The sequence below is a fragment of the Nasonia vitripennis genome, chromosome 4 (genome assembly GCF_009193385.2).
Source record: "Nasonia vitripennis strain AsymCx chromosome 4, Nvit_psr_1.1, whole genome shotgun sequence".
NCBI classification, from domain to species: Eukaryota; Metazoa; Arthropoda; class Insecta; order Hymenoptera; family Pteromalidae; genus Nasonia; species Nasonia vitripennis.
The window spans coordinates 11061698-11082096 of record NC_045760.1 but is presented as its reverse complement, the minus strand read 5'-3'; the positions used below and the strand labels follow the sequence as shown (position 1 = coordinate 11082096).

Below are 20399 nucleotides of genomic sequence, written 5' to 3'. Positions count from 1 at the left end.
AGAAACAGCGGGAAAATTCGAACGAATCTATGTGCGCTAAGCTAATACTGCTGATGAGTTTGATATAGTATATATAAGTGTAAGCAATAATCATACAATTCGAATACATAAATGTCGAAGTACATATAAGCGATTAATATTTTATTTTGTACATTACATTTATTTAAGAATATACACTTTTGTCAAAAATAGTAAATATATATTATATATAGTTGACGCCTCTAAAGTGTGTAGTATTTTTCATGAAAAAAAGGCCAGGCTTTACATATTTGTGCGTCAATTCCAATCGTAAAATTTATAATAATCATATAAAAGATAAGTCTTTGTTTAATATCTGTTTCATTGCAATTGAAAAAAGCTCAGGCTTTGCGATACACAAAATGCCTCTATTATCACAATATATTTTGCTCGTCAGATTATTTTGAAGGCAGCTATTCTGAAGGCTTAAAGTTATAAACAGGATATCTTGGAGCAAACTTATCTCCCCCTCCAATGACGTGCTCTGACTCCTCGCGGTCTCGAAGAGTTCTAGCACCAAACATGGATTCTTCGTAAGATGGTGGTGCTAAAATTATAAATACATAAAGTTTATTCAAAATGATGAACTTGCAAAATAAAAATATCTATGAAAGCAAAATAATTACCAAGGTTAGGATAGAGACTTGAGCCTTGAGGATTGAAATTATCAGTAGGCTCTTCTGGAGCTGATGGAGATGGAATGGACGGATACATTCCCTGCGCCGCCTCTGCTGGTTTTGTATGATAATCTGTTCCACGAGCTGGAGGTTGTGGTAGTTGATAGTTGGACAGCGGAACAGTTCCAATATAAATAGTAGTACTTTCCGTGAGATTTCTGTGATAACTAAAACAAAACCGGAATTTTACATGGAAATTCTAAATAAAAATCACTTTTCTGATTGGGTACACTTACAATCCTGTAACACAAGCTTCTACTTTTAATTTGTATTCCAAGTCTATCAGTCCACAATTTTTGAGATTCGATGGAGGTAGAGGTGGTACTTCCAAATTCTGCTCGTAACTTGTAGTTTCATTGCCTCCTACAGGACCCTTGCTTACTTCTGAGATTGTATCCTCTGTAACTTTAGTTTCTGATCGTGGAGTTGTTGCAGTATAAGTTACGATCTGCAAATTTAAATGATTTATTGTACAACCTTTTTAAACTATTTAATCATTAAATTGATCCCTATCATTTACCTTCTGAAGAATAAGTTTTACTGTTTCAACAGTAATGCCTGATTGATTTTCAACATTGACTTTCACAGGTATAGTTTGTCCAGGTACATATCCCCTTACTGGCAGTGAAATATTGACAGCCAATGGTGGTGAGCCACAGCACAAACAGCAGAATGTTTTGCTCTTTTCAAACATCACTGGGCCCTTAAATAAAACAAATGAAACATATTTAAAACTTATTTGAATATTAGAATTGTTGTTACCAGAAAAATTCTTACAGCTGCATTTGGTTGTTGATTTAAATCCAGGTGAGAAACTACTGTAAAAGCTACTTTAGTTTCTTGATCAAACTTCCATGGACGGTCTAAACTTGCTTTTGCTGTGTAGCGAACACGTCCAAAATCAGACTCAAAACTGCTGGGTAAATTTGGTGTAAGCACATAGTTGAATGGATAGGTGTGTGTTCCTGCGGGCAGCTCTATTTCTTCTCCTACAATAACATAATAATAAGATCTCTTATAAATCTGTCATGCACAAATCTACACTTGACAATTTTGAAATTATCCCTGCTTACCAGAGGAAGACCCAAGAAGATAAAATTCTGCTTTGAAATATTCCTCGTGAGCAGTAACCACGTCTGTCTCATTAATGTAACGTCCTTCATTGTTCAATTCCTGTCTATCAGTGGACCAATATGTATCAGCTTCTCCCTTGACACTCAATTTGATACCTAAAAAATGAAGAGTTTAATTACAGAAGCGTATTTATTCTTATTCTGCTTTTATCACTGCCTTTAACTTGTCGCAATACAAAAGTTGCTTGTGCCAACTTATCAATCAAATTATTCCACTAATAGCATATGTAGAGAGTCAGAAGAAAACAACGCTTGATCTTATCCAAAATATTTCAGCATGACAATATCAAACAATTATAGATACAGTGCAATGAATAAGCAAACTCTTTAACATCATTAGTGAATTTCAATAATTCCAAACCCCATATCTACTGCAGATAACGTTCTGCTACAACAATGCTCTCACATAACATAGGTATGAGCTGTTGGACTCCACTGCATCAGTATACGCTATATTTATATTCAGTGCAAGTGACTAATAAACTCAAATACTCGGGAATGATTTTGAAACGTCGATGCTCGCCCCGTCGAAGAATACCACCAAGTACACACGCAAACACTATAAATAGAGGCATATCTGCAACTGAATGCGCCTCATCCATTCGAAAAAATCCGTCGATAGAAAGAAGAAAAATAATGAAACAAAGAGACACGTATAAGTATAAGTATATGCGCACCTCTGATTTTTTTCGTCGAATCGATGGTGAGGATGACTTTACCGGTGACCGTCTGATCAGGATAATAAGTGGCGTAGGGACTGTCGAAGTGTATTTTAAATTCCTTCAATCCCATCTTGAGGCCGGCGAATTCCTCGCTGCAGACGCTGCAGTGTGTAAGTATGCCAAGCTCCGCGAAAACACACTGGCGTGTACTGTCTTGCGTCGCGCCGGGGGAATGCGGGCGCTGCTGTAGACAGAGACGGAGATACTTATCGCCGAAAGAAGAAGAGGACGAAGAAGAGAGAAGATTCGAAATGGTATAAGCTACTCCTTTATCAATCCCTCAAAGTGTAGGTATCTATAAGTACACTTCGCCCACACTCACCTCGAACCTTGTTCTTTGTTCTCGAACGTAGCAGTTGCCCGTGAGCTAGGAGTGGAGCTGTTTGGAGCAAAAAAGCGACGGGATGTGGTCCTCTAGCCGCGCAGGCGTGTGTGTGTGTGTGTATATATAATGTGTGTGTTTTGTCTGGACGCGTGCGCTATATACAGAGTAGATGCGCGACCGGGGAGAGAAGGAGACGGGATGGCAAGCAAAGAAGCTAACGCGGCGGAGAGTATCGCCGGTGTCTGGCCTCCCACCCTCTATATATGCGTGTGTGAGCTGTTTACGCGAGTGTGTGCATGTGATGAGAGAACGGCGCCGCCCGAAGACGCAGAGTGAGAGAAGAGACTGCACTGGGTACACGTGTACTCATCTCAACGCTTAGATAGATTCTAAACAGAGGTTTGTATGTATGTCGCTCGCCTCCAAGTGAGCCTGTGTATTTTTTGATACTTAGGTACAATGAAAGTGATTATACTTAATAGCGATACTGAGATTATTAGCACAACTATACATCGTTTTTATTTCTTGATCAGCTGCAGCGCGACCTTGATGCGACAAAGCGAATATATATATAGGTATATATAACTCGTAACGGGATTTCGCTCGGTGGTCGCATGCCTGCAGTATTATTAAAATCTTTCCGAGATTGTTTTTCTTGGATTTTATATACTGCGTTGCGTGCTGTTACTCTTTCTTGGGACATAGAACGATAATAATATTATATTATTCAGTGCCTATTGTATTTTATTTTAGGAATATTTCGATCAGATATAAATATGAGAAAATATTAATATACAATAACGTAATAATTATGCTGTTTATAGAACAATGATATCCTATCTGTTAATCACCAATAATTACTCATATAAACAATGTGATCAGGTGCTCGCACTCTTGTCAATAAAATGCGAGTATCCTTAGTCGTTATAAAGTCCATACGTATACAGTTAAAGCAAAAAGAAAATTGAGACAGTTAGTGCAAAGGCATTTTTGTCTTTTTAATCCTCTCTACCATACCTTATGTGTATTATAAATGGTGTATAAAAGCAGTCGCTGTAGCTGTTATGATATTAAAACAAAACTTAAGATATAGTGCGCAGACTCTGCGACGCAAAAGTTCATATCCATCTTCAGTCGTTGTACAGTATATAGTTTCCTCGAGCTAATTTTCTCTCTTTTTTCTCGCGGCGCCCGATGACGTCACGCTCTCGAGATGACAATAACGGCGCAACGTCGCATACATATAGGTATAACACTCGTGCACGAGTGCAATGTCGGAAATTGCTGAATAAACGTTAATTGCCCTAAAGCTGTGTTAAGATATAGGAGTAAGTTCGTAATTCTATCGTTTCCAGATTTCGGATATACAGGTGGTCTTCTTATATTAAAAAAAAGCAAATGTCACTATCGTATCGTAATGTTTACTATTTATCTGAAAGGATCATAATCGAACTCATCGCCAATTATTATATGACATGATTATTTAATCGTCGCGCACCGTATACGCAATCTATCAAAAAAGAATTTTTTATTATATATTATACTTTAGTTTTTATAACAATTAAATTTTTCTATATCCCGAACTATATCTAGGTGCCAAATGCGTTGAATCTCGACGATATTGTTGTATTATACGACTATTTTTACACACGAGTAGCTCTCGGATCGCGCGTTTGCTCGTTAATTATTTCCGACAGTGATCGCGCGTGTAATAATAGAGTCCGCGCGCGCGGTAAACGAGTTTACACGAAAGAACAAACAAATTTTTTAACCGTACTCGCATCAATTATGCTTTGATTTGTCGTATAAAAGCGTCGGCTGAAAAAAAATGCGTATTCTTCAAATTCCGCCCCCCCCCCCCTAGCGGTTTCTCGAACACAAAACACATCATGTATAAATATTCCCGCGAGATCGAAGAGTCTCGCAAGATTAAGCTTTCGATCGCGCATATACAGGTGAATAATATCGGAAAATACATCGCGGTCAGTTTGTCGGAAAGAGCTTAAAATGACCTGCCATCCAACCCTCGAAGAAGAAAAAGAAGAAGAAGAAGAAGAAGAAGAAGAAGAAGAAGAAGAATAGAACGGAGATCCCTCTCGGTGTTCCATATAAAGTTCCATATACCTTCTACACGCGGCCCATCAAACACCTAGGGGCGACGTGGTTGCTCGCGTGCAGGCGCTTTCTCGATTGATTGCGCCATTGTTTTAGCTTTAATTAAAATCCCGCCAGCTTTACCGGGAGTTTAATGCTTTCTCGATGCACGGCCGGATGTGCGGTTGTTTGCGCTTATACTGAATGGGGCTATTGAGCTGCTGTTTCTTGCTCCGACTTACATCGGAAATCGCTTTAAAATTGCGAGGAGGGGCGATCGTATATGTTGACGCTGGACAGTGCTCGTAAAATGAGAAAGATCGATCCATCGATCCATCATAAACGTCGATTCGGCTCAGCTGGACGCGTCAGTTTCGGAGAGGCGGACGTGACCTGCAGGCCTGATCGAATTTTAAAGTTGGGAACCTGCAGGTACTATTTTAGAGCCTACTTTAGAGTCAATATCCTAATCTCATCTAATAGGGGTTTCTCAATTTCAAAGCGTAAAAGTTCAAAGAAGACGAACTCAAGTGGCCCAGGTAGAACAAGTCCGTATCCAGCAAGACACTGTACCCACAATTCAAAATAAAACAGATCCCTGCCTCCCCCGCAGTGCAATCGGCCAACCCAAATCAAAAGCCGGTCTATAGACATACCCGTTTCTGCGCCAATCTGAATTTCAAAAGCTCACCTACATATACCCAAAAGGCGGCGGGAGAGAAAAAAAGCGCGCAACCCACGAAGCAAGAACGAAATCGCCCCCACACCCCCAGCCTGCACGGATCTAGGAAAATTCGCACTCAAAGCAAATAAACAGCGCGCACATCCCAAAGAGAGACGCGCATGTGTGTCTCGTCCTATCAAGCCAGCAGATTTCTCTCTCTCTCTCTCTCTCTCTCTCTCTCTCTCTCTCTCTCGTGGCCTCATCCCCTGCAGCGAGTAGAGCTATACCTACACATACCCTATCCCACCCGCGCATCTCTCTCTTGTATATACATCCGCACATGTGGATAACCCAACACCCACACGTCCCTCCGAGCACAAAGACAGACCGACGACGACGTCGACGGCGGCGGCGCAGGAGCGAGAAGCTTCGCGCAAGTCCGGGGCTGGCCTATTGATCGAGCACGCGCTGGTGGTGCGCGCTGCCAGCACAGCTTCGTCCCCGCAGTCAGACACGGGCTATATTCAGTGCGAGATCCGTCTATCGACGTATTGCGGATTTTTCTCTCCCTTTCATTGTTCAAGCAGTCCGAGTTTTTTTCCCCGAATAGTTCGCTGGTGCGGGTTTTCGAGACTTGAAGATTGAAGGAGGTCCTCTGCTGGCGCATCGGAGACTCGGAGTCGCGGCCAGGAAGCGAGAGACGCGCTCGGCCAACATGGTCGGCGAGAGTGCGGAGGATGGCCCGCTCATACAGCCGGTCGAACCTGGTGAGTCAGACTACTCCTGTTTACCGTTGTTTACCGTTGTTTACCGTTGTTTACCGTTTCGCTCGACGTCGCGGATGTGTGTGTGTGCGTGTGTAATCGGTGTACGCTGCACCCTTTTCTCCGGATCGCGTGGAATATCCATAAGCGGGGGATGATTGGGGTCGGCATCCTTCGTTATTCATTTAGTTTTTATGCAAGCGACAGCTATAACGTGCAAATTCACAATAGAGGATGTTTCTCTCGGTTTCGCAGGACGTGAACCTGATTCTCGTACACGGGGGCGAATAATAGTTCATTATACATACTGGCGCCGCGCACTCGCGCCCACGCGACGGCTAATTTCCTCTGCCAGTAGCAGACAGACGCATCGTCGCTCGGCTTTTAACTCGATTTTCCCGCTGAATCAGCCGCTGATTCAATATATACGTATATACGTGTGTGCAGCGAGCGCGGAAAGCTCGTCCGCGGGAAATTTCCTCTCCTCTTCCTCCGCGTCGATCGATCGAAGCTGCAGCGTGACTGAGATACCAAGTGCACCTACGCGCGCCTCTCTATCAGCTCTTTCCTCGAAAGATCGAACGTTAACCGCCCCCGCGCGCGCGCGCGCGTGTGTGTGTGTGTGTGTGTGTGTGTGTGTGTGTGTGTTTGTCGTCCTTCCCTTATCATCTCTCGGTGCATAATGATAATAATGAATCGGCTATTTTTACGCGTTCATATAAATTTTCACGAGCATGTCGCTCGAGTCATTGCGGAGTCGCGCGTAATAAAAAGCTCATGGGGGGGGGGGGGGTGAAAAATCGTCGTTTTGCAATTGGCGCTTACCGATCTCCGTAATTTCACTATTATGTGCACATAAACTGCGCAGTTTCTCACGTGAAAAAAAAACGCTCTGTACACTGTACCTATAATTATAGTCCTGCCTGTATAAAAGTGTCGCATACACGCACACTCTCTCTTATGCAGAGACTCAATTATAACTTGGCGCCCATCGCACCCGTCATATTAAGCGGTAAATCGAAAACCTCGTTATTACTTATCGCGCCTTTAACGCCCGAAAGAGAAAAACTTCTTCTGCGAAAGCATTAATCTCGTGCGCCTCGAAAGATCTCGAGTATCCTCGTTACAATCGCTCACGTACACGCGTGTGAGGCTAATCGAAGGGTCTGCGATGCCAACTATTACCCACGCGTCAGGAGCTCAAAGGGCTGCGCACTCGTATAGACACGAAGAAAACGCGCCAAATGACATGTACAGCCATTATGTACTGCGAGCGCAGAAGTAGCCTTCCGTGTCACTGGGTTAACCGCCAACGTTAGTCATCGGGCGAGAGGGAGCGCTTATGGGGTCGGAAAGCAGAGCTCGAGCGAGTGGACTTACCCGAGCGTCAGGTATAAGGTGTATTGTATACTGGCTCTCAATGGAACCGAGCGATTTTACGCGGAATGAGAAATTTCGGTTGCGCAACGCGCTGTGTTATTGTTGGGCGCGCTAACGAGCCGCGCGATTGCGCAACGAGCGTTTTTATATATAATGCGGTTTAATTGAGACTCTGATGTGTCGTCTGCTGTGCGTAATATACACGGTCGGATGGTGGTTGGAATTTTGTGCGGGGTACAAAGTGGCCCTTAATTAGGCTCGATAGTAGCGTACGAGTGTTTTTGTGAATAGATGAAGGGAACGGAGTGACTCGTTATAGAGAGAAAGAAACATGTATACATAAAAATCGGATTACACGATCATGTATAGATATAGGATACCTCGTCGTGATTTAAACTCTTATGTAACTCCGATGCGCATTGTTGGATCCGGTTTATGTATCCTACGAGAGGTAGAAAGGAATACAAAACGCTCGTAAATTCGAAAAATACCAGGTATACACTGAAAAGAAATATAACGCGCGTAGAATTGTGACGTAGATGAAGTACAAACATCAAGTTCAATAGCAACGCGTATACATGCATCAGTCGCCGTCGGGGGCTGTTCAGCACAAAAATGAAAGAGCTTCCGACGTCGCTTTCAGATCGAGTGTGTGTAGTTGGAAAATTTGCTTAAAACGTCATGCATAACTTTCCGCTACCTATATACTCCGGTCTCAGAAAGGCCTCGGCTCGGTGTCGCTGCCGCGTGTGTGGATAGGTCGCACCTGTCAAACGAGTAATTAATTTTTCTTCGATGAAACGCTTTTACTTGTTTTCGTCAAAAGAAAACGAATCGACCCTTATATACAAGCATTTCGCCCTCTGTGTGTGTGCGTGTGTGTGTGTGTGTGTGTGTGTGTGTGTGTATATCGATCCCGCCAAATTCGGGAATGCGATCTATCCGCAGGCATAGTCCTTACGGCACTTGATAGCCTAATTTCGTACAAGTAAACCATATCCCATCACTGTCACAGTGTCCACGGCGACGTTGGTCGGCGTCTGCATCGGCGCGGCCTTCGTGGTGGGCGTCGTCGCGATGACCTGGTGGCTGTGTCGTCGGCGCCGAGAGCACACGAAACTCGGCTCGGACAAGTCCCTGGCCTTCAGGCCACCCCACCGCAAGCCAACAGCCGTCAAGAGCCCCGGCAGTCAGGGCCACTACCTGAAGAAGAGTCCCAGCCCAACTGGTCCAGCCAAAAGTCCGCCAGGCTCGACCGGCGCCCAGACGCCCAGCCCTACGGGGCCGCAGCCCTCGACTCTACCCGGACAGGCTAGATCTCCGCAAGGTGAGTGTGAGAGATTTGTTTTGTTCTTGATATTTATGGAGCCGTTACGTTTTACGAGGGATCTGCGCGATGGATGGGTATATATACTGCAGAATTGTTAGTATTCGTGCGACTATAATATAGGCTCTCTCGTCTTATTGGACTCTGATCTCGATATACGTATACGACTCTCTTTTATGTGGACTCTCTATTATACGGAGCTTTTTTCCAGAATCGATACGTCAGAGCTTTTGTGCAGCAGTTACTAAAAGGAAGACGCCGGGAAAGCCAAATGTGCGATATGAAATTAATGCGATGACTGTATAATGCTGTTATACAACGAATACGTTACGTACGCATTACGCAGAACCGTGTGTACTCGTTACATTGCGGATGACATTTTCCAACGCAGAGAAGCAAAAGCCAAGCGAAGTGTATTATGCTAAACGATTAAGCTCAGCGTGATATTACATTGCTCCATAGGGCGCCGCGCCGACTGAAATAAATCTGATTTGCATAATACCTTTGATAAATGCGAAAAAGCACTGCGGGAGCGCATAAAGTCTCGTTTCTGGGATATGCTTAACTGAAAAGCTTTTGGATTAGTGCTTTGAATCGCAATTTATTTTATCTATTAAGCGCGGATTAATCCGTCTCTATTAATAGTAAAAACATCCGGTTTAGCTTTCTACCTCCCACCTTTTTAAGGAAACGCTTTACCATGATTACCCCACAGGCACAGGTACCCCGATCCAGACGCCCTCGGCGGACGTGACCCTGAGCATCGAGAACGAGCGCGACAAGGCCGAGCTGGAGAACAGCGAGAAAGCCGACCGCGTCGGCGAGACAGGCATGAACGGCAGCTGCATCAGCGCCGACCTAGGTCGAGGCGCCGACGGCACCAGTCTCGGTCAGCTGGTCTTCAAGCTCCGCTACCTGAGCGAGCAGAACGCCCTGGTGGTCACGGTGGTCAAGTGCAAGGCATTACCGGCTCGCGGTCAGCACAACGCCAGCAGCGACCCCTACGTCAAGCTCCAGCTGCTGCCGGACAAGCAGCATCGCACCAAGACCCGCGTGCTCCGAAACACCAGGGATCCGGTCTACGACGAGGACTTCACCTTCTTCGGCATCTCGCACGCTCAGCTCCAGGTATACCATTATAATACCTACTGTACCAGCTGATCGTCTCGTCTCGATGAGCATTATTTTAATCGCGACGGACAATTTGCATCTCGTAATTGAGATCCATTAGCGTGTTTATCGTTTGTACTCGATTTGCATTTCAGAAAATCAGCCTGCACTTCGTCGTGATGAGCTTCGACAGATACTCGCGCGACGACGTGATCGGCGAGGTCGTCTGCGCTCTGTCGTCGGTGTCGGACCTGGAGATAGCGCAGAACCAGCAGATCACGCTCTGCCAGGAGATATGCCCGCGAAGCTTGAAGATCCAGTCGCAGGGCCGAGGGGAACTGCTGGTGTCGCTGTGCTGGCAGCCGGCGGCCAGTAAGCTCACCGTCGTCGTCCTCAAGGCGAGGAATCTGCCCAAGATGGACGTGACGGGACTGGCGGACCCCTACGTCAAGATCTACTTGCTGTACAACAATCAACGCATCGCCAAGAGGAAGACGCACGTGAAGAAGCGCACCCTCAATCCCATTTTCAACGAGTCGATCGTTTTCGAGATACCCAACGGCGCCGAGGGTCTCAGCAAGATCAGCCTCGAGTTCGCCCTTCTCGACTGGGACAGAGTCACGAAGAACGAGGTGAGACGTCCGTTTCATTATTTATTTTGTTATTTAAATCGTGTTGCATACTTTATATTCGAGCGAGTCGTATTTATAAGAGCGGAGAAGGCCAAGCGACATCGATTCGAGTCTCGGAATTAAGAGTAACACGCGCGTTATATGCTGTCGTTGCAGGTGATCGGCAGACTGGAAATAGGCGGACCCAAGTGCCAAGGATCGGCCCTGAATCACTGGAACGAAGTCTGCAGCTCGCCGAAGCGTCAAATAGCCGACTGGCACAAGCTGCGGGAGTAACGGCGCTATATCACCTTTCCCACCTTTCCCCCAGGCATGATTTCCTCTTTACCTTCCTTGATCCGGTATCCCAAGGACACACTCACCGTCTGAAAAGAATAATAAAAGATAAGATAACTATACCCGGGTAAATTTTACGGCAGGTCCGAGCACTCCGAGCATCAAAAAGGATGATCTCGAATTTCCGAACAACGTTGCACCGAAGAGAGAATAAGCGAAAAGTGCTCGGATCTGCTGTGAGCGGACGATGCGCGTATTATGATCGAGAGAGAATACGAGGCACGGAATTATAGGGCGTATGGTTTTATAAGTCTATGATACACACTTCGATGTTTAGTTAGGAGATGAAGGAGAGCGACGATCCAAGTAGCGGTCCATATCTATATATGTATCGAGTATGTATTCCTCTCGTAGCTGATCTCGAGTACAACACACAAACGCATCGCTTTATCCTCGAATGTTCTATTCCCCTCACGATTCGCTGCGAGAAATCGACCGATAAGCTGCACGCGCTGAGGGAAAAATTTTGTCGAAACGTCAAGTTTATCCTTGAACCACTTCGGTATATCGTTTGAATTAACTTTACTTTGACGCGTTGCAAAAATTAAATTCCAGAAAAAAAAATTTGTCTCTCGGTCTCGGAGAATAAAAATGAATTGCGCTATAACGCTGAGAGCTGCGCGCGAAGAGAGTTTACGACAAAGGATTACCTCCGTCGTATTTTCGCAGCTGCGAACAGCGTATATAGTTCGTTTCAGTTCGCAAGCGTTCGGGCGATACCCAAGTGCAGAAGGAAAATAAAAAGTCAACTTCTAGCTTAGGCTTAAGTTTAGATGAAGAAATTAGTTAGCGAAAGAAATTACGTAGGGTGTGTAGCGTGACTATTTTTTTAAGCTGATTAAGAATTATTTTTTCAAAACTCATTTTTTACGACGAAAACAGCACGCGCGATTAAAAAATAAAATAAGCGCAATTATAAACGCGGCTTATGCGATTAGAGCGACTTAGGCTATCGAGTGTAACCGTATAAGAGAACATTTAATCGTGTATAATCGACGAAGAAAAACCATGTACGTATTTTGGCAAGTGACGACGAGGACAAGGATCTCAAACAATAAACGTTCGATTTCTCGAAGCGATCGTGCGAAAAAGGAATGCGAACCGCGAGAAGACGAAGGAAAAACAGAGACGTTTATAAGGGTCGGCGTCTGATGTCTAAATGTAAAATTAAAATATCGATGTGCGACTTGGATGTGTGTCTATAAACGTATGTAGGGGATCAGCGGTGAAAATAGACATTCACGATTTCGTATCCAGACGAAATAAAAACCTACAGAATATACAATGTATATATAATAATATGTGCATGGTATAACGATTTCATGAACTGTCGTCCGAGCATCAACAGTTTAGCTCGAACGAGCCATTAATTACTCGCGTATATATCGTTGAATATGTTATGGATGTGACTACTTGGGAGATCGAATTCATCCTGTCAATGCCACCGATAAAAAAGAGCATTTTTTTATTTCTCGTGTAAGAATTGTGCTGGTTTGCCCAACACATTAACTATTTCATTTTTGTCTCGCTCTTAATATACCCGATGAAGTATTATTATTTCATAGATTAATTTGCAGTATTTGTGAAACGCTTATAATTTACGAATATTTATATAAAGTAGCTATAGTTACTATCGTCATCTCTTTTCCATCGATGTCATAATTTACGAATTTCAACCAAATTGCGACTTTTCAAATATGCTTATATGATAAACATAACAACAATATCACGTATAAAATAGACGTTAAGATTCATGACCAGATACAAGGCAAGTTGAAAGAATATGGAGATTTAAATTTTCGGGCGTCGTTGTTTGAAAGGACTTCTCTATTTAGATTTACGTTACGATGAGAAATCTCATTGAGATTAGGTCGATTAGGAAATAATTGAATGCACGAGTGTAGAATCGTGCGCGGTTTTGTTTCGTATTTTTGAATTGGCGGTACAAATACAGCTTCTATAATCATCATTGTAAATATGTAATTGACGTTGGTTGAAGGAGTGCTATTTTACGCGTTGTATTGAATATTATATTCACTGTTTCGGTCGACTATGTATTTACTGAAAAAAAGAGAGAAACAGGAGCGTCGAGCAAAAATGCGCGTAGGTGGTTGCACGGACGTTTGTATAGACGCGACACTCGAAGTAAGCTTCGCAATTTCTGACACGAAAGTATACAGGGAATGGAGTTTCGAAGGAAGCCGAAAAAAAGTATAGGAATTTTTGAAATTACTTCCAGTGTCTCGTGCGCGATCAATGTGATCAGCTCTATAGGTGAAATTGTTGTCGCGCATTTTTGTGATGTATTGTAGAATCTTGGGACATATTTGTCGATTTTAGCGCATCAAGAAATCCACGAAGGAAGAACGAAATCGTCAAGTTTTCTATTTCCAGTTTATAATAAATTCGATGTTGCATTTGAAAAATGAATCTTTTTAATGAAAAAAAGGAGAAGAATTGATTGAATCTTTTAACATGTGTGAAATTGGGTCACGTTACATTGTTCGATTTATTCCGATTACTGGCAGCTCAACGAAAGATCACGTCCTCCCTTCGTGGAAATAGGGCAAGAGCTGTGGGTATTTTCTTTGAATTCTTGGACAAAAAGCAAGGATAAAATCATTCATATATATGATGTATTTTGTTGCCCACGCCTGATGCCTATACTCGGAGTGCTGCTTTGTCGCGATTTTGTAACGAATGACGTATTACATTTATGATAATAATAATAACGATAAATTATATAAACAAATCATCGAGACTTAAAATTCATCTGTAGCATGCAACATTATATTAACACATTAAATACACAGACACTCGAGTACAACGTACCTCAAATATCGCACGTAGAGAGAACCGAAAACATGGGCAGGTTGTTATTGAATCAATCGAAGATCTAACTGTTTTTTTTCAATAAAATCTTTTTAAAAATCAATGGCATACTGGTTTCCATTCTCGTTTATTTTAATTTTTATTTCTTCGATGAACCAAAATGTGAAAGTATATCGATTACGACATTCAATCGAAATTTGCCCATGACTATATTATAGAGATTATCTGAACACGGATGTCAATTTTTCTTGCAACGCATATTACAAAAGAAGAAAAATTAAGAAGAACACGCACTGACGCTTATACTTTTCGATAATATGCGACTATTTTTCTCGGCGAAACACACACACACACACATATACCAGTTATAATATAAACGTATATGCCTTTTTCGCAAGACGAAATTTCTGATGATGTAAAAAAAACAATGATAAAACGACTAAAAGGCACGTCTGCGACGTTTAATCGCATTGAATTTTGGCGTCGGATACGGGCGACGACACTTATAATTATATACCTTTAATATATATTTCCGAATGTTCAAAGTTGAAGTACCCAAAAATAGTTCGTCGAGTAAGTTTTTAACGAGTTTAGCGTCGGCTGAATTTTAATAAACAGGATGAAGTTATTATGCCCAATGCCCATTGAGTTCCATTAGAATGTCGAACATCTTTTCTTATATAATACATGCAGACTATGTATACACGATGCTTTTCATAAAAAATTCTACAAAAATAGATAAAAATTAAAAAATTGAATAAACTTGATCTTTATTTGGTATCCGCTATTCACAAAATTAAATTTATCTCGTCATTAATAAACCGATTAAAATAATTGAATATATTGTATTCCGCAAAGCGTGTACAGCGATCCTATCATACATGGATGGACATCAAAACGAAAGTACGGATTTCTAGTGGATGCCGATTGATGCAAAGTAATTCTAATATCTCTCACACACACACACACACACACACACACACTGAGACTAGAATTAATGGGATTCACTGAAATGTAGTTTAAAATACGCTCTCTGTATAAGGATAAATATTATAGTCGTCTATACGTTTAGTCGAAAAGCGATGTCGGTGTTCTGTTTCATTTTTCCATCTGTCGAGACACACATTTTTATGATTTAATTTCCTAGCTGCACACTGATTCCAAAATAAAACATATCATAATTTTCCAAGTATTCTTAGTTACTAAAATTGTGACTTACGCAAAAATAGTTTACCGCGGAACAAACTAGTTATTGTACTTTTATATAGGTTCCAACTTGTTGAATAAGAATAACATGATAATACATAGTACGAATTGATTGTATTTTGGAAATTTACAATGTTTAATTTTGACGTTGCCTAGCGATAATAAAACCTGAAAAGCATATTACGTACAGCGTTCTGAATCATTGCGTTTGCGAAGAACTTTTGCGACGAAGCGACGAAGGGAAAGATTATTGTGAAAAAGAAAACAAAGTACACAATAAATATACTCAAGAGTATCAGCATATTTATTTAACTGCTATACAAGCCGTAACAGCAGATTATAAAAGAAATTACAAATGTAACGAGTAGTGTGTATCTTTAGGAATAATTGTGCTTCTTTGGTAATCACGGAGTCCAAAGAAAGTAATGCAATTGTCTAACGACCGTAAAAAAAGAACTATGAGAAATTTTCGAGAGAGATTCTAAGACCGAACTTGTATGGGCTTCGTGAAACCTTGAAAAACCGCTGTAATATAATATAAAATTGATATTGATTGTCGATGCGCAGTGCTGCGAAATTCAGCAAGACTACATATGTGGAGAAGTTTTTTTCCGTTCTACACGCATATACATCTGTGGAAACAGAATTTTCGTTATTACATACGATCAAAGATGATCCGGCTGTAAACGGCATTATAAGGAACAGTTTGTATTGTACGCATCAAAAGAGCGTTTCTTTAGTGAACATTTTGTAAGTTTTTTATTTATCCATTGACACATTTGCTAAGTATTACGGAAGAACTTGATACGTGGCCCGACAATGTTTTTTATCGCGTTCCACCAGGATGCACATCGACCCGACAGTTGGGCATGGTGTTTGACTGAGTGGACAGATTTTAAGGCTGTGCGGTCAATAAAAACGTTTAAAAATAAAACTGTTAGTTATTATCTATTCCTTATATCGGACCTAATACTTATGTAGATCTCAGATACAGCGAGTAAATTGCGCTTCGACGTTTGCGCGCCAAATAGCGCTTTTTTATACAGTCTAACTTTATATCACAAACTTTATATCCTTTACCTTGTAAAGTTACATTTTAATCGCATCGTAACGGAAATGACAAATCTGAAAGATAACTTAAGACTTTTAGTTGTATTCCAGTAGAAAAATATTTTATTATCGTAATACATTTTGGCGCATTGACATATAGGCCTTGCGATTTCTAAATTTTTTTTCTCTTCATCTTTTAACTGTATATGTTAGAAAAGTGCATTAATAGGAATGCTAGGATCAATAATTTGTAATATAACAGAAAGAATTCTTAGGCACAACTTTTATGAACATTACTCTATAAACCATTCGTTGCTTGGCATATATATATATATATATATATATATATATATATATATATATATATATATATATATATATATAATATACACATTATTTATAAAATCCATTCATCTAATCATACTATAGTCGGTAAAAGCAAAACATTATATATATATATATATATAGCTATGTATATACATATAGTTTATATAAAGACTTTCAACAAGAAACAAAATTATTTGATTGTAATAAGTTAACAGCTGAACATCTGCATGCTGATCGTTTACACCGAATAAAAAAAGATTTCGGCGCATTTTTAATAAGTAAGTGTTAAAGCTACGTTTGATCATTAAAGAGATGCAACGCATCCTTGGTCAAATTTTTTAGTGTCTTAAAAAAGTTGTTTTGCTGACGTGACGTTGGCAATCATTATCGTCAGAAAATAAACATCTTTTACAAACATTCGAAAAGAAGTTTAAAATGTAAGGCACAGGTACATTAGGAATGGCAACGCCAGATTGTCTACTTGTTCAGTACGAGCTTCAACGAGTGATACCAAAATCACGGAACATACGCTCCTGACTAGTAATGACGTACTTTCTACATATCCTGAAAAATGAGTATTAGAAAATTAGTAAGAACTGAAAGAAATTGAATACCCGTAAAACGTTTAATTTAAAACTTACCAAAAGTAGCAAGTCCAAATATTACGATCAATTGAGAAACTACACAGGCAATTGTACCCTCAATCGATTTTTCAGATTCCATCCATTTGTGCTTTCCCCAATGACTCCCCACAAGGCTGGCAGAAGTGTCACCTATTCCAATTGTCAAAACACCGCTCATCAGTGGTAACAATCCCATGCTTTCAGTAGGCATCCACAGAGTTGCTGATAAACCACTTAGCAAGTATAATGGAGTCAATGAAATCATTGAGTCTTTTTCATCAGCAAATAATGAAAAACCATCTTGAAGAAAGCTTCCCAATGGTGGTAAATTCAAAATTCTTAGAAGCTTTTGTTTAAAATAATAAAAACACATTGTTAACAAATACAAAAAATAGAATTTGAAATAAAGTATAAAATATTTACCTCAATCAATGAGAACAGTGTTAAAACAACACCACTTGCTAAATATAAGAAAGTTGGTTGCCAGATCAAGCCTGGAATATAAACCATAACTGCCAAAACGTGAAAGATCTTTCTGACTGAAGTAGTTGCTTGAGAATTTCTAAGGACTTGAAAAACTACAGCAACTGAAGCAATAAATAAGCATCCAGCCCAATATAACAGTAATAAAATCTGTAAATATATCAATGTCATAATTTTGGTTTGTAATTCTAAACCAAACAGAACATGAATCGTGAATTTTCAGACTTACTCTGTCACTTGTGCTGAATATAAATGACAGTATCCAAAGGACAGGACTTTGATCAAGTATAATATGCAAAGCAGGTAAAACTATAACAAGTAGCATTCCAATAACTAGTAAGTAAAATTGAGTTGGCCCACGCAATTTAGGAAAATTTGCACATAACATGCAAATTGCTAAAATATACAGTATTATCACCTGTGTGGAAAAGTAGTTATATCAAATACAGTTTTTAAATAAACTTCAGAAGTAATGCAAAATGAAAACTCACCTGCAATATTGCAGTTGCAATATCATTATCATGAATAGGAGGTAAGTGATACCTCAATGGCAAATTTGTGAAGGTAGATAGTAAAAAAAGTACAATGCCGTGCATAACTGCTGTTGCCTCACCCAGTGTGAAGCAACCAGGTAAATTAGACATGAGCTGAATGACACCCCATGTACTTAAACTTCCAACAGTGAGACCCCATGTCACACTTACTAGTAATCCTGCACTTAATTAATTATAGTTGTTACAGTTACCCTGCTAAGCTTGATAATAATTTTGACATCCATAAATCTTCATAAAATTGTTTACCTTTATTAGCAAGGAGTAGAAACAAAGTTGACAACATTATGGCAGGTAAAAAATATACAACATGAAAGTCTTTGGCTGCTACATTAGCTGTCATCAGTCGAGTATACAGACATACGCAGCTGATCACCAAGCTTCCTCCTGCGATACCAGTTAATAGGCATATTTCTGAATAACTGGTATCCTCCTTCAAAAAAGTTATCAAAGCGCTCAAACCAATCAATGGTCCAAGCCATAGTCCGCTGCAGTCTGTAGTTCTAAAATATACAATTGCAGAATGAAAATTTTTTGTTATATCATAAGAAGAATAAGCAGTCGAAGACCTTTTCACATTTTTACACTAAGAAACTATTGATCCAATGGCCCATGCAAGGCTGATTGCATTTCATATGAATAAATGAACAAATGTGCCAAGTCAGAGACCGAACAAGAGTATCTATTTATTTATTCAAGCCCCATAAATCAATGAAAAGCTCCGAAATTATCCTGAAATACGTGGACGCAGAGTGACCGAAATTCCTGCTCATTCAAAAGTAAAAATACACTCGCACAAAGGAACTGCGCATCTCCGCTGCTGCAGAGCAACAAGAACAAAGTGCATTATAACAAAAGGAGTCGAGGCACTTCAGTTGTATAGGTTAAGTCACGTCGGTCCAGATGTAGCACACATATATAGATGCAACATACGGACCGAACAAGAGGCACACAACAGTATAGGTATATACTTATAGGAGGAGAGAAAAAAAAACGAGAGACTTTAATTAATGAGCGAATGAACGTACCGATGACGTAGATCGTTGCCCGCCAGGCTGCTCAGAATCCTCTTCTCTAGGACGTCGTAGTGCCTGGTCAGAATCTCCATTTCTCTCTCTTTCTCTTGCGGACGTCGTTGTGCGTATGTGGTGAAAAATGTACCAACAAATGCGTGGAAAAATCTCCTCCTCCTCCTCCTCCTCCTCCTCCTCCTCCTCCTCGCGTTGCGTGAGCTGGATCTCCTGGCTTTTTTCCGCTTTCACGCCATCAAATAAGCTCGCTGATCTACTGGCGCCGTCGTATATACCACACCCCCGTCTGTCCGCAAAAAAGGAAGTGCACAACCAAAAGCCGTTTTTATTTATGCTGAGTAGAAAAAAACTCGATCCTCCAATACAAGCGCAGTGTGCTGTCCTTCGCTCCACTACGACGAGATTGATTCGGTGTAGGCATATAACGTCAAGACGCTAATTACCGATCCGGTGTGTGCGGCTATGATGTACACACACACGCTCGCAGGTATAGAGATAACAAAAAACACGTCGGTCGAGATTTTCCTCAAACCTGAATGAGAATTACGAAATGTTATCTTCAATCATACGCGATAAGAGGCACCGCGGCGCGCTTATTCAAGGTTAAGCCGTGCGCGAAAAAACAGCCGATCTCAGATGCATAATTAATCATCCCGTATGCTGACTATTTCGATTACTCGCACTGATTCGAGTATTATCAATATTTGCGTACAGACTTGACACACCGCGAGTAACCAAGTGTATAAGTATACTTTTACTTTAACACACGCACGCGCTCCGTAATACAAAACGGAGCAGCTCTTTCTAATACGTATACTTTCTACAGTTTCTATACTGAGAGCACTATATAAATGATGGCTATACAGGTGTATACGCACGCACTACTGGACGTGAAAGGCAAGTGGAAAAGACGATACGCGATGACGACGATAGACTCACTGCGCGGATAAACTTTAGCTCGTACAGCGAGCGCGCGCGCGTGTGCTGGATTATCTCGTCTCGTTGCGCCTCCGGAAGGCCGAGACAGCGAGATGGACGTCAGCTGTGCAGCAGAAGAGCGAGAAAAACTGGAGAGGGGGCGCGCGCGCGGTGTCTTATTACGCTCGCGGGAGTT

The 20399-nt window shown here is 41.2% G+C and overlaps 3 protein-coding genes across 5 annotated transcripts; 1 reads left to right on the top strand and 2 right to left on the bottom strand.

The window, feature by feature from the left end:
* Nucleotides 1-114: 114 nt before the first annotated feature.
* Nucleotides 115-5738, bottom strand: LOC100115091 (arrestin domain-containing protein 17). 3 transcript variants are annotated; one of them, XM_031929188.2, is made up of 8 exons: nucleotides 2873-5738; nucleotides 2506-2755; nucleotides 1769-1924; nucleotides 1473-1684; nucleotides 1216-1398; nucleotides 932-1143; nucleotides 645-862; nucleotides 115-565 (listed from the first exon to the last, which is right to left on the bottom strand). In XM_031929188.2, exons 2-8 carry the CDS (start codon nucleotides 2618-2620, stop codon nucleotides 432-434), a joined length of 1230 nt encoding a protein of 409 aa, XP_031785048.1. In that variant the 5' UTR covers nucleotides 2621-2755; nucleotides 2873-5738; the 3' UTR covers nucleotides 115-431. The 3 variants fall into 3 exon arrangements, with proteins under 3 accessions (XP_031785048.1, XP_001599906.1, XP_008208626.1); XM_001599856.6 differs by having other exon boundaries at nucleotides 2506-2734; XM_008210404.4 differs by having other exon boundaries at nucleotides 2506-2731.
* Nucleotides 5739-5867: 129 nt separating this feature from the next.
* On the top strand, nucleotides 5868-16154 carry LOC100115120 (synaptotagmin 4). The gene is made up of 5 exons (XM_001599880.6): nucleotides 5868-6400; nucleotides 8793-9104; nucleotides 9820-10232; nucleotides 10370-10846; nucleotides 11003-16154. The coding sequence occupies exons 1-5, from the start codon at nucleotides 6349-6351 to the stop codon at nucleotides 11120-11122; spliced, it is 1374 nt and encodes a 457-aa protein (XP_001599930.1). The 5' UTR covers nucleotides 5868-6348; the 3' UTR covers nucleotides 11123-16154.
* LOC100115154 (dolichol kinase) lies at nucleotides 15504-20346 on the bottom strand. Its single transcript, XM_001599912.6, has 7 exons — nucleotides 19283-20346; nucleotides 18504-18757; nucleotides 18195-18415; nucleotides 17933-18121; nucleotides 17644-17853; nucleotides 17239-17566; nucleotides 15504-17161 (listed from the first exon to the last, which is right to left on the bottom strand). The coding sequence occupies exons 1-7, from the start codon at nucleotides 19360-19362 to the stop codon at nucleotides 17028-17030; spliced, it is 1416 nt and encodes a 471-aa protein (XP_001599962.1). The 5' UTR covers nucleotides 19363-20346; the 3' UTR covers nucleotides 15504-17027.
* Between the last annotated feature and the right edge of the window lie 53 nt (nucleotides 20347-20399).

Bases quoted from the DNA above. Each gene is read 5' to 3' on its own strand.
- LOC100115091 (XM_031929188.2), bottom strand. From the start codon at position 2,620: ATGGGATTGAAGGAATTTAAAATACACTTCGACAGTCCCTACGCCACT. The intron at 1,925-2,505 runs GTGCGCATATAC...TTCATTTTTTAG, and splicing joins TTCGACGAAAAAAATCAGAG to GTATCAAATTGAGTGTCAAG. The intron at 863-931 runs GTAAGTGTACCC...GTTTTGTTTTAG, and splicing joins GAAGCTTGTGTTACAGGATT to TTATCACAGAAATCTCACGG.
- LOC100115120 (XM_001599880.6), top strand. From the start codon at position 6,349: ATGGTCGGCGAGAGTGCGGAGGATGGCCCGCTCATACAGCCGGTCGAA. The intron at 6,401-8,792 runs GTGAGTCAGACT...TCACTGTCACAG, and splicing joins CATACAGCCGGTCGAACCTG to TGTCCACGGCGACGTTGGTC. The intron at 10,847-11,002 runs GTGAGACGTCCG...CTGTCGTTGCAG, and splicing joins ACAGAGTCACGAAGAACGAG to GTGATCGGCAGACTGGAAAT.
- LOC100115154 (XM_001599912.6), bottom strand. From the start codon at position 19,362: ATGGAGATTCTGACCAGGCACTACGACGTCCTAGAGAAGAGGATTCTG. The intron at 17,854-17,932 runs GTAAGTCTGAAA...ATATATTTACAG, and splicing joins TATTCAGCACAAGTGACAGA to ATTTTATTACTGTTATATTG. The intron at 17,567-17,643 runs GTAAATATTTTA...TTTAAACAAAAG, and splicing joins CACTGTTCTCATTGATTGAG to CTTCTAAGAATTTTGAATTT.